General features: G+C 48.3%; 2 protein-coding genes across 2 annotated transcripts in view; both read left to right on the top strand.

Annotated features, from left to right (window-relative positions):
* Positions 1-8,228, top strand: part of TBC1D13 (TBC1 domain family, member 13) — a 10,114-nt gene extending 1,886 nt beyond the window's left edge. Inside the window, exons 2-11 of the mRNA XM_009999001.1 lie at positions 324-364; positions 825-886; positions 1,166-1,265; positions 2,590-2,672; positions 2,832-2,991; positions 3,758-3,965; positions 4,625-4,788; positions 6,633-6,793; positions 7,022-7,079; positions 7,777-8,228. Coding sequence (XP_009997303.1) covers positions 324-364; positions 825-886; positions 1,166-1,265; positions 2,590-2,672; positions 2,832-2,991; positions 3,758-3,965; positions 4,625-4,788; positions 6,633-6,793; positions 7,022-7,079; positions 7,777-7,842 — 1,103 coding nt within the window. The 3' untranslated portion in view covers positions 7,843-8,228. The remainder of the gene's footprint in view (positions 1-323; positions 365-824; positions 887-1,165; positions 1,266-2,589; positions 2,673-2,831; positions 2,992-3,757; positions 3,966-4,624; positions 4,789-6,632; positions 6,794-7,021; positions 7,080-7,776) is intronic.
* Positions 8,229-11,807: 3,579 nt separating this feature from the next.
* The window catches only part of ENDOG (endonuclease G), a 2,207-nt gene continuing 2,194 nt past the window's right edge, over positions 11,808-11,820 (top strand). The window contains exon 1 of the mRNA XM_009999000.1: positions 11,808-11,818. Within this exon, the coding sequence (XP_009997302.1) occupies positions 11,808-11,818 (11 nt within the window). The remainder of the gene's footprint in view (positions 11,819-11,820) is intronic.

The following is an 11,820-nucleotide window of genomic DNA, read 5'->3' as shown; positions in this document are numbered from 1 at the left end:
ACCCGAGGCTGGGGGGGGTGTTTTCCAGCCCGAGCTGCCTCAGGCCGCTGCAATCCCCGCCCGGCCTCTGGGCACAGCCGCAAACTTCCAGGCAAACCCTTCCTTCCCCCTCTCGGAGGCGTCGGTGGGTTTTACCGCTCCTGCCCCGGCCCTGCACGGTCCCCAGGTTTCTGCTCGCAGCGCCCGCCCCGGGCCTGGTGCTGTGGGTGATCCCTCTGAAAACTCCTTCGCCCTGAGGGAAGTAAAGTGCTGCCCTGCCTGTTTGCGTGGTGAGCGAGGAGAGCCGGGCTCACGTCGCTGTTTCTCTGCCTACCGTTCCGCAGGAATTCCCTTTGACGGTGGGCTGCGCTGCCTCTGCTGGAAGGTGGGTTGGGCTTGGGGTGCTTTGGGTTCCTGCCTTTGGGTTGCTGAAGTGCAACGCTGGGTTTGGGCACTTAAAACTGTCAACAAATAAACAAGGGCTTAAAAGCTGCTCAGTCAACAGTCATTTATGGAGATGAGCACTGGCACAGTCACAGGAGCATTTACTGACGCTGAACCCATTGCTTTGGGTAATAAAATGAGGCTGTTTGCTCTTTGCATCAGAACAGCCCTCAGCATTAAGCTAAGAGAGCATTTCAGTCAGGTTTGCTATTGATCAAGCCTACAAATAAGCCTGTGTCCCCAGAATATTCCTGGCTATCTTTTGGCAAAGAGAAAAGAAAGAGAAACCTCCCAGTGTTTTCAGAGAGCCAGTTCTAACTGCTGCTTTTGGTTTGCTTATCTCACAGGTATAACAGCTCATTTTCCAAATACTAATTTGTCTGCATCTGTTTTCTGTTCAGATACTCCTGAACTACCTCCCTTTAGAGAAAGCCTTATGGAGCTCTTTGCTGAAGAAACAGAGGTGAGGAAATGGGTACTTGCTCCTTCATTTCTAATTATATGTGCAGAAGATTAGTTCCTTAAATAATTAAGTATACCTTCATCATTAATTCTTCTGGTGTGGGATGCACTGTTCTCTGGGATGTCTCCTGGGTCTGGTGGATTGACCTCTTCATCTGAACTCAGCTGAAGAGAAAAATCAAATGCCTCCTGGCTGAGCAGGGTGGTACAGAGAGATCTGTTTGAGCTTAGGTTACCTTGATGTTCTGCTTCATTGGCAATTCCCCTTTTCTTCCTTAAGGGATCTGTATTCCCAATTCCTAAAGGAAATGATTATTCAGCCTGGGATTGCCAAAGCCAACCTGGGTGTTTCTAGGGAAGATGTGACCTTGGAAGATCACGTAAGTACTGTTAAGCCTTTGCTTTGCAGAACATTCCCCAGAGCTGTAAACTGTTGTTCTGAAGTCCAGACCCCTGGGCTGCTCTTGGCTCTGCTCTTGGACTGAGGGAACTTTGCCCTCACGGTTCCTAGGGACCAGCCTGGTGTTTGTCTCTTGGTAGCCTTCAGTGTGAGTTAGTGGCAAAGCACCAGCAGGTGTGCAGAGAGATGTTTTCTGCCATGCAAATCCCTTCTCCCTTCCTGTGGGACTGGCTGCCCAGCTACAGGTCTCCTGAGGAAAGGGAGAGGTGACAAGAGGCACCTTTGGCAAAGAGATGCTCTCCTGGGGAGTCAGATCCATGGGTGGACTCAGAGCAAGCTGCTCTGAACAGAGGATGTGACAGGCAGCAGAGTCGAGTTGGGCTGTGGTGTGAAAGGCAGGAGGACTCACTTATTTCTAGTTCTGCTACTGGATTGTATTTTTTTATTATTTTCACTATTTCTTGCATCCCTTGACTTTTTCCTTCTCTGAAGGCACTGTTAAGACTCTCTGTGTTGGGGGAGAGAATGAATGAAGAGACTGTAAAATGATACAACTGCTTCCATGACTGGTCCTGAGCACTGACTTCTCTGCTAGTGTGCAGGAATCTGGGCTGCTGGGGTCTCTGGAGGCCTTGGTGCTGTAAAGATTGTGTTTGTAACACTCCACGTGTTGGCAGGTTGCAGGGATGTCTTGGAATGCTGTGGGTTGTTTGGGTTTTTTTCCTCTTTTCCTCCTCTTGGTTAGTTGTTAACTTTGCATGGATCTTGATCTGGAGAGAGCAAAGTGTGTGGAGGAGGAGTTAAGTTTGTCATATTGGAAAATGAGTCAGATACAGGATAGGCTGTTCATGTTAATGTGCATTTCCTTCTTTCTGGGGATGGTGGGGGTGCTTAATGAGTCTTCTCAGAGCTGAGACAGGTGAGGATACTTGTAGCTAGTAACCACAACACCCAAGTGCTGTGTGAGTTTACCTGAGTACAAAGACCATCTCTGCTGTGCAGGCTGGAGCTGCAATCAGGAGTCTGTTGACACGGGATAACTGATTTGGGAACAAAGTCATTAAGAGGCAGGTGAAAAGGGATTGGCAATGTTGCCTTCTGCTTCTCTGAGTGGACCTCCTTGCTCACTTGTTTCACGAGCTCTGATCCTCCACTGCAGAAACAACACTACAAGTAGCTAGTGAGAGAAAAAATGAAACCTGAAGGTGACAAAGGGACAGCAGGGATGTTACATCAGTGTGTTTACTGAGGGTTTTGATACATGTGAAACATGCTTGTTCTGTTTCTGTTGTTTATTTCTTCAGCCTCTCAATCCCAACCCAGACAGTCGATGGAATACTTACTTCAAGGATAACGAAGTGCTTCTCCAGATAGACAAAGATGTCAGGTCTGTGAAGCACAAGGGCTCAGGTCTCTGAACCAGAGCAGTTTGGTTGACACTTTGCACTTTGAAAACTCAGTTGAATATTAAACTGAGCCTCCCGTTCAACATGGGGCACGTGCTTCCTTCTTCTTATGCCTGGTTCCCTGCTGTACCCCTTCCCAGGAGGCTGTACCCTGACATGGCGTTCTTCCAGCGCCCCACAGACTATCCCTGCCTGCTGATCCTGGACCCCCAGAATGAGTTTGAGACCCTGCGCCGGCGGGTGGAGCAGACCACCCTCAAGTCACAGACGGTGGCGCGGAACCGCAGCGGGGTCACAAATGTAAGGTCTGGGTGGGGCTGTCTGGGGGCAGGGGGGTTTTGGCTGATAAGGGGGTGTTTCTTGGTCTTTCTGTTTCTCTGCTTGCGTGGTTGAATTAAGCAAAGACTCCAGCAGGTCCTGGTGGCCAGGCAGCTTTGTCGACCCAGTTGATGTGCCTGATGGCTGGTAGGGATTTACAGGTGTATTTGATTGTAGATTATTTTTTCCTGACTTCTGGTGGAAGTTTGCATTGCAGGAAGATGTGGGTGGTGGTTTTTTTTTTATGCTTGACATGTGCCTTTCTGGAGGGGGGGAAAAAATACTGAAGGGCTGATATGTTGAATTTACACAGCCTGTCTAGAACTGGATCTCATAAACCTGCAGTTAGAAGAAGAGCTGGGTGCCTGCTGAAGGGCATCTTGATTCTCTGCTCTTTCATGGGTGTTTACAAGTGCTTCCCCCACTGTTGGGGAAGGTGGGTTGCTACCACAACAGATCTGTGCTTTTCCTTATTCTACTAACAAAGAAGGGGAACAGCTTTGGTTTCATGCTGCCTGGGCCTGCGTGGTGCAGTGATCCAGTGGCTACAGGCTGCTTTGTTGCTCGGGAACAGCCAGGAGTTCAGTCCCTTTGTGCTTCCCAAGATTCTTGTTTTGGTTTATGTGAACACCTGGCCTGCTTGGTATCAACTGCCCATATCTTCTAGGGGCTTTAAGTATTAAAAGCCAAACTTGCCATGTGTACAGAACTCCCTGTTGGTTATCCTGAGTCTTGCCTTGCCCTTCAGGTGAGCTCCCCTCTTAAAACCACACCGAGCTCTCTGAGTGAGTACGAGGTTCTGCCCAACGGCTGCGAAGCTCACTGGGAGGTGGTGGAGCGGATCCTCTTCATCTATGCCAAGCTGAACCCTGGGATAGCCTATGTTCAGGGGATGAATGAAATCGTGGGGCCTCTCTACTACACCTTTGCTACAGATCCTAACAGTGAGTGGAAAGGTGAGAGACTCTTTGGCCTCTCAGTAGTGGCTGTTGTGCTGTGTGCTCTCTGGGTAAAGGACTGGTTTGGCTTTTCAATCAATTCTGTTTTGACTGATCAGAGCCAAAAAGCAAAGAGATTAGGAATTTTGGGGACCACAGCAAATGGATAGAAACTGAATGGGCTGTGAGTGGTAAGGACATGGGAAGTGAGGACTTTGGTCAGGATTTTTGAGGGTTTTTTTTGTTTTGCAGGAACCTACATTGTACTTCCTGAAATATCTTTAAAAGCTCTTGTTTGCTTGCATTATATGTGCCTAGTAAAGGAAGAATGGAATGGGGGTACTTTGCCTGTTGCTTCCATTCCATGGAAGCTCCAAGGGTGTGTGCTGATGGCAGGGAGAGCAGATGGTTTCCTTAGGGGCATGGACCAGTTACCTATGCCTGTGTCATGCAGACCTTGTGTTGCTTACAGGGTCTGTATCTGCAGCGGCTCTCTAGGCATTTCTAGTTAAGTGTTTCATCTTGTCCCAGACCAAACCAGCCAAGATCTTGTGGGATCTGTTATTTGAATCCAGTATAGCAACCAGATTATGGAATAAGAGCAGTTCTGAGCCTGTGTGCCTCCATCAATGATGTTTCCTCTCTTCCTCCATTGTTTTGTGTGTTTTTTTCCCCAGAGCATGCTGAAGCAGACACGTTTTTCTGCTTTACCAATCTCATGGCTGAAATTCGGGACAACTTCATTAAGAGTCTGGATGATTCTCAGTGTGGTATTACCTACAAAATGGAGAAGGTCTACTCCACCCTGAAGGAGAAAGATGTAGAGCTGTATTTGAAACTGGTGAGGAGCTGCGTGTTATCTCTGAGTCTTGGTTGGAAGGCAAGGAGCTTCATACTGCATTTAAATGTCAGCCAGTGTTGTTAAACTGTTACTGTGCTTGAGTAGAGAGGCTGAGAAAGGGTGGGAAGAGCTTTGTTTGTAGGGCACAGAGGCTTTCTTATCTGTGAGCTGGAACAACCTCTCCTTGGAGTAAGCCTAGAGCAAGCTGACACAGCAAGGCTTTCCTCCCCTGCCTAACTGAAAGCAAACAATAGTTGCTGCAGAGCTGCCAGCTGTGAGCTCTCTGTGACTTGACCACAATCCCTGGTCTTTACTGTTTTCTGGTTATCAGGCAAAACATGAGTTTTGCCATAGAATTTGAGGTTACAGGAATTGTGCCTCTGTCTTTAAGAGCAAAACAAAGACCTGCCCCCCCCTTCCACACACAATTCTATTGCCACTGGCTGCCCTGACAGCACTAATTTGAATTGAATGGAGATTGTTGCAGATGTAAAGTGAAATCCAGTAAGCTGGACCATCCCACCCACCTCATTCATCCAAGACCTTTTCATCCAAGGGTCTCTGAGTGCCTTGATTTGGTGTAGGTTTTGTAGAAAATGTAGAAGGTGGCATTTGTTAAAAACATCTTTAGGTCTTAAGGTGAAAGTCCAAGGAGAATTTGGAAGGTAATGCTGTTCTTGTTACTTCAACCTTCACCAAATCACACAGATTTATGTTTTTTTTGAGGGGGGTTTAGAAAACTCAGGTTATATTTATCTTATAATCTCTAAGATGGTTTGTCAGCAGAGTGACAAGTCCTTGGTGGCTCAGTAGGGAGAAAAATAAACTGCTTACTGTTTGGCTGGCAGGAAATGGTCCTGGCCATGGAGCAGCTGGTCCTTAAAGAATATCAGCAGGATCCTGAGCTCGTTTGACCTTGATTAAACTTATGGTCCCTGGGATTTAACAGCAGAAAACAAGGAAGCTTCAGGCTAGAAATTCTCACAGTATATTTTACTGACCATCAGTGCAAACTGTTTCTTTTTATGAATAGTAAACCCTTTGATAGATATAGGGCTTCTGGGAGAGGAAATCCTGACAAAACAAGTGCTTCTGCTGGAGGGGGAGGGCTGTGGCTTTGCAGATAAAATGCTCTTCAAATGGGGACCTTAAAGTTACTTGGCAAGTTGAACGGAACTAACATAAATAGTTCCTGTAGGGAGAAAAACTTCCTTTGCTCCATGTTGTGGACAGAAGAACATTTTAATGGAATCATGGAATGTGTGAGGTTGGAAGGGACCTTTTAAAGACCATCTAGTCCAGCCCCACCCTGCAGTGCGCAGGGACCTTTTTGAGTAGATCAGGTTGCTCAGAGCCTGGTTAAGCCTGACCTTGAATGTCTCCACTGATGGGGCCTCCACCATCTCTGTGGGCAACCTGTTCCAGTGCTTCACCACCCTCATTGTAAAGAACTTCTTCCTAATGTCTAACCTAAATCTCCCCTGCTCTAGTTTAAGGCCATTGCCCCTCATCCTGTCACTACAAGCCCTTATAAACAGCCCCTCCCCAGCTTTCCTGGAAGCCCCTTCAGGCACTGGAAAGGTTGCTATAAGGTCCCCCTGGAGAATTCTCTTCTCCAGGCTTGTCTGCAGACCTGTGGCATGGCTGCACTGAAAATCTCTCCCAGTCTATCTTGAGTGTGAGAGCCTTTGGGAGCAGGCAGAGGGTTTGCTGGTGCAGTGGGAGTTGGCAGCTCAGAGCTGTGTCCGGGTGGAGATGGGGCTGGAGCTGTGGGATGCGTCTCTGACTCGCAGGGAGTTGGCCAAGGGCACATACTCATTCTCTGCCTGGTGCTTGTCTGACAGCAAGAGCAGAACATCAAACCCCAGTTCTTTGCCTTCCGCTGGCTGACCCTGCTCTTGTCCCAAGAGTTCCTGCTGCCAGATGTCATCCGTATCTGGGACTCCCTCTTCGCCGACGACAAACGCTTCGATTTCCTGCTGCTTGTCTGCTGTGCCATGTTGACGTAAGTACCCGGGGAGCCTTCCTGCTGCGCTGCTCTTCCCTCCTTTCCATAAGACCCAGGAATCTTCTGTAGGAATGTGTTAGGGCATCTGGTGAACAGGTTCTAGTTGCTGTTCACAATGGTGGCAGAATTGTTTTCAGAAGCCTCTCTTTAAGGGCACAGTATGGTCTGTTTTGAAAGTTCCTCTGTAAAAAGTCCAAAGTAGCTGGAATAATTTCCATCTTTCAGACTAATCCGGGATCAGTTGCTGGAAGGAGACTTCACTCTGAACATGAGGCTGCTACAGGTAAGGATTAAATACAGTTGCCATGTGGAGTAATTTGAAGAGCCTTGAAATAGCAGCATGAGAGAGGGTGGTGGTGAGAGACGGGTGTGCCTGGCTGAAGAGAAGGACCACATTTCTGATGCAGAAAAATCTTCAGGCATCTTAGAGCATTACTGGAAGTGTCAGTCTTTTGCTTGTGCACCCATTCTGACCTACAGAGAAATTGTCACAGACTGGAGGTTCTTAGCATCTTTTAGTTTGCTGGAAAATTAATATTTTCCAGTAAGGATGTGAAACCCTATGTAAGAGTGTTAAGTTTATTGGCCAGAGGCTTTTGTTCAGTTCTGTGAGAGCCCAAGGTTGAAAACAGCTGCACTGCCTGGTAGGATATCTCTGATTCTGCCAGTTCCTGCTTTGGGCTGTGTGAGATACTGGCTTTGATAAGGCTTTCTGGCATGAAGATAGCCCTTGTAGCAGGCCAGCTCATTGTACCCTTAGAGGACAAATTAAAAGATAAACACACCAAAACCTTCTTGAAGGGTACTGAGGCTCAAACAGTTACAAAGCAGGAAGTTGTTCAGGGAGTAACTGAAGGTGGCTGCATGTTAGGTTATTATAGGCCAAGAATGCTGTTGTCAGGGTTTGCCCTGCTCAAGTGAGACAGTGTGCACAAGAAACACCAGGTTGTCACTTGTATCACTTGGTTTCTTTGACACAGGATTATCCTATCTCTGATGTCCATCTGATTTTGAAGAAGGCAAAGGAACTTCAAGATTCCAAATAGTTCATGAGCCTAACAAAAGGTGTCAGAGAAACTGTGTGGCAGTGGATCCCAGGAGATGCCCCCATGCAGTGTGGTGCACTAAAGTTCCTAGTGGTCTCTGCAGGACTTCAGGTTTTATGTTTGGGCTACTGGCCACCTTGAAGACTTCCTCCTACTCTATTTATTAGGTCAAGGACCGATTACTTCCCCATATACTTGGGTCCTGCACTCCAGATGTTTTCAAATCTCAAATGCCTCTACGCTGCCAAAAGCAGTTATTTGTATCTATTGAAATGACTTTTAAGTTTGGAGAGACAGAAACCACCTGTCTGCATATCCCTGGAGGGGATGGACTCCTCCATCTTGGAAGAAGCTCACATGGAGTTAACTTCTGATGGGGAAGGGACAGGCTGAGTCCAGTGGATTTTGGTGGGTGAGTGTAAAAGGATCTTCCTCCCGTGAACAGAATGTATCCCAATCTCGTCACACATCCTGCCATTCAGGTGGCTTCTGGACTCTTCTCCCTCGTGTCTGCACTTGGCCATACCTGGGGTGGGCAAAGAAGATGATTGCATCAGCTTCTGGTGATTGTCACCTGGCAGTTTGGATCCCTTTGCCTGGGAAGAAGAGAAGCTGAGCTGGGAGGACACTGACAGCTGGTGGCTTTGTGCACTGAAACTGCCTGAATCCAGAACTGCCTTATCAACAAGGTCTCCTTGAAACCAAGACTCTGGTGGCTTTAAACAAGGAGGAAAGTGCAGTTTGAAGTTGAGCCTTACTACACACAGCCTTAGAGCAGGAGCTTGTTGCTGCACGGAGGCCTCCAGCTGCTTTCCTGGCTCTGGGCTGGAGCATATCCAGCTACAATCAGGATTCTGAAATACAAGAGATGGCCATCTAGTTGTGTGCAATGAAGACAGATGTATGTAGGGGCTTGTACAGGCACGGCACTGGGGTTTCTGCCTCAGTGGCTTGCACAATATTGCCCTAGGTAAGCTCTGGTCACAGTAACCTTGAAGACTTGTACAGGTCCAGTGTACAATGAAGAGTCCTTTTCTGGTGTAATCCAGTGGGCCCACAAGCATTTCAGTCATTAGCTGAGTGCTGGGGCTGATCCACTCCTCTGTATACCAGTTCTGTTGGGAGTCACCGTCCTGAGCTGGACACTTGGCCCTCCTGAGAGGGAAACTTCTGCATTTCAAATCCAGCAGAGCAGGCTTACGAGAACATCTATGAAGACAAATTATGGAGAGGACTGCTCACCTGCCAGCAGGGTTGAGCTGCTCAGAAGCTGCTGTCCTCAGAGGGAGAAACTGCCCCCACCCAGGTGCTTGGGTGGTGCAGAAGCTCTTGGGTGAACACTAATCCAGTGTGCTTTTCCCTTTCTTGCTGTGCTGTGCTGGCTCAGCTCTGCATAGCTGTTTGACACTGCAGTTTTTGGTATTTATGGGTATTGATTTGTTAAAGGTCAGTCTTTGTAAGATCTACTTGAGCTGCTGATGGCCTAGAATCACCTTAGCAGGAGGGATGTTGTCAGCCTTCAGCTTTTTTACTGGTGTTTTATCTCTCACTGAAGGGCTCTTGACATGCTATTGTTACTTTCACAAGGGTGGGTAGGGAGGCTGGAGGACAGATTGTGGCATGTGCCTCTGTTCCTGCTGGCAATCCCAAGCAACCTCTGCCTCTTCAGAAAATGCTCCAGTGATACTAGTGCAGCCAGGTGTTGCTACTGTGGTGGAGCAAGAGAAGCTGAAGACTTCAAACAATCTGTAATTATTACCTGTGGCTAACAGTGTCCCTCTCTAGGCAATCCTTTTAGATTGCAATCCTCCAAGAAATATAGAGCAGATAGGCCAGGACAGCTGTGTGATGTAGTGTCCTGTATGCTCTAACCACTGGATAGCTCTTCCTGCCTTGTGTTGCTGAGCTTTTCCAGGTGGTCTCATGGTCTCAGCTCTTGGGTCCCCTGCACTAGAGAGGCCAGTAGTCACACCTCATGTGGCCAAATGGCTACCTGGTAGACACAAATGTAGAACCCAGAGGGTTGAACTCTTAGGCAGAATTGGATCTCCTCCAAACAATTCTGCCTCAAACTGCTCTGAAGACTGCTGTAGCTCTCTCACATTCCATGTACAGGCTCTGTTGCACCTCCCCAGATACCTGGGCTGTCCATTTTGGGTCCTCTGGCAAGTGCAGGGTTCCCTTGCCTTGTATTTTATTAAAGGAGCACCCATGAGGGGTTCCTGCTCTGAATAGCTAGAAGTTGTCTTAAAATAATCCTGATTTGCCTGTTGCCTTCTCAGGTTAAAACATTACTTGGAGATGAACTTCTGCTTGCTTTCAGAGTAGCATTTGGGCATAGGGTGACCTCCTGCAGTGGCCTTGCCCAGCTCTGAGCCAGGTGCTGGTCCAGAGTGTTACACTTGAAGAAGACACCAGGAGGTGGTTTCTCAAGCAGCAGTGCAGGTGGCTGGTGGGAACTGAAGGGCTTATGTTGTGCCATCTTGTGCTGGTGAGTGCTTTTAAATGCAGTGGCTTAATGGGATGTGATAAGAGCTTTGGCTGCTGGAAAGGTTCTCTGGGATAAATCCAGGCTATGGCTGCTAAACTGATTGAATTCTTTGGGGAGAACTTACAACAACTTTGATACAGACAGGCTGGTTCCTACATGAAAAGCTGTTTTTATGTCCTTCCCTTTTCCCCTCCTGTGTGGTAGAATTTCTGTCTGGCAGTTGAAAGGAGTTCCACTTTTCAGTTACTTGGGACATCCATTTCTTTATTTCAAGATTTTTCTGCTTTATTTAAGAATAAAACCACATTTTATGAGGGGAGGAAAAAGTCTTGTTGCCAGCTTTTGCATGTCCTTATGAGTTTCCTTGGCTTCACTCCTCAAAGGCTTTTGGTGATCTTGTTGTGGAGGTCAGGTAGTATTTAACTAGTGGTTTCTTGCTTCTGTGGCCATGTAACAACTAGTCCACCCTTGAGATGTTTCCACCTCTGATTTATTCACCCCTAATTGCTGCAGGTTGGCTGAAGCAGCAGTTCTTTGGGTCAGGAGGAGTTAGTCTGGGTTGCCTTGGGGACTGCTTTTTTTCACAGGGGCCTGGAGAGGGGATGTGAAATAGCTCTTAAAACAAGTTCTTCACAGGCAGGACTGCTGCCAGGCAGGGGAAGGTGGACCCATCCTCAACTGGGAGGGTAAAATGGGTACTGTGCTGGATGTAGGGAGAGATGAGCCTTCCCTGGGAGGAAGAGGTTTGCTCTGCTGTGCCTCACTGGAATTCAGGCTTTGGGAAACTCTGTGGCTCTGCCAGCAAGGTAGGAGCAACAGGATACTAGGGATCAAGTCCTTGGTGGTTGATGCTCACTCGGAACTGAGTTTGAGTTTTGTGATTTGACCTGGAATCGTTCACACGTGGGCAGGGAGGGGAATGAATGAAGGGCAGAGGTTGCTGGGGGGCAGTCCGGGCTGTTGGGGAGGGCAGAGGCTGTTTCCCTTCGAGTGTCAGTCGCTTCTTTTCAGCAGTTCCGAGCCTCTTCTGAAACGCCCCTTTCCCTAAAAAGAGAGGAACAAAATAACACTTGATTGACCTTGGTCTGGAAAGAATTCCCAGAGGCAGGGTCTGGAGAACACTTCATCCCTCTGCACCTCCTCCTTTTACGCTTCTTTTTAAACACTATTTTTATAACGCTTCCTTGAACTCAACGGGCTGGCTTGGTGCAAACACCTGGGCTGTGAGCGGCGGTTTTGGGGCAAAATTCGCCTCTTTCCGGCCCATCCCGGCGCGGGGCTCCGGGGGGGCGAACAGCGCCCACCGGGACGGGCTGGGGGGTGTCCGGCCGTGGGGGAACCCGCTCGTTATTTTTGTACTCCCTCCGGGGCTCCCGTTTCACGCTGTTCCCTCACTTTGTCCCAATAAAATGGTTCCTTCTCCCGCCGGTTCCGCTTCTCTCCCGCGTCCTTGGCGCTCGCCCTTAAAGCGGCGATGGCCGCGCTGC

The sequence above is a fragment of the Chaetura pelagica genome, unplaced genomic scaffold (assembly GCF_000747805.2).
Source record: "Chaetura pelagica isolate M959 unplaced genomic scaffold, ChaPel_1.0 scaffold405, whole genome shotgun sequence".
NCBI classification, from domain to species: domain Eukaryota; kingdom Metazoa; phylum Chordata; class Aves; order Apodiformes; family Apodidae; genus Chaetura; species Chaetura pelagica.
The sequence above is the reverse complement of the archived record's forward strand: the minus strand, read 5'-3'. Positions and strand labels throughout refer to the sequence as shown.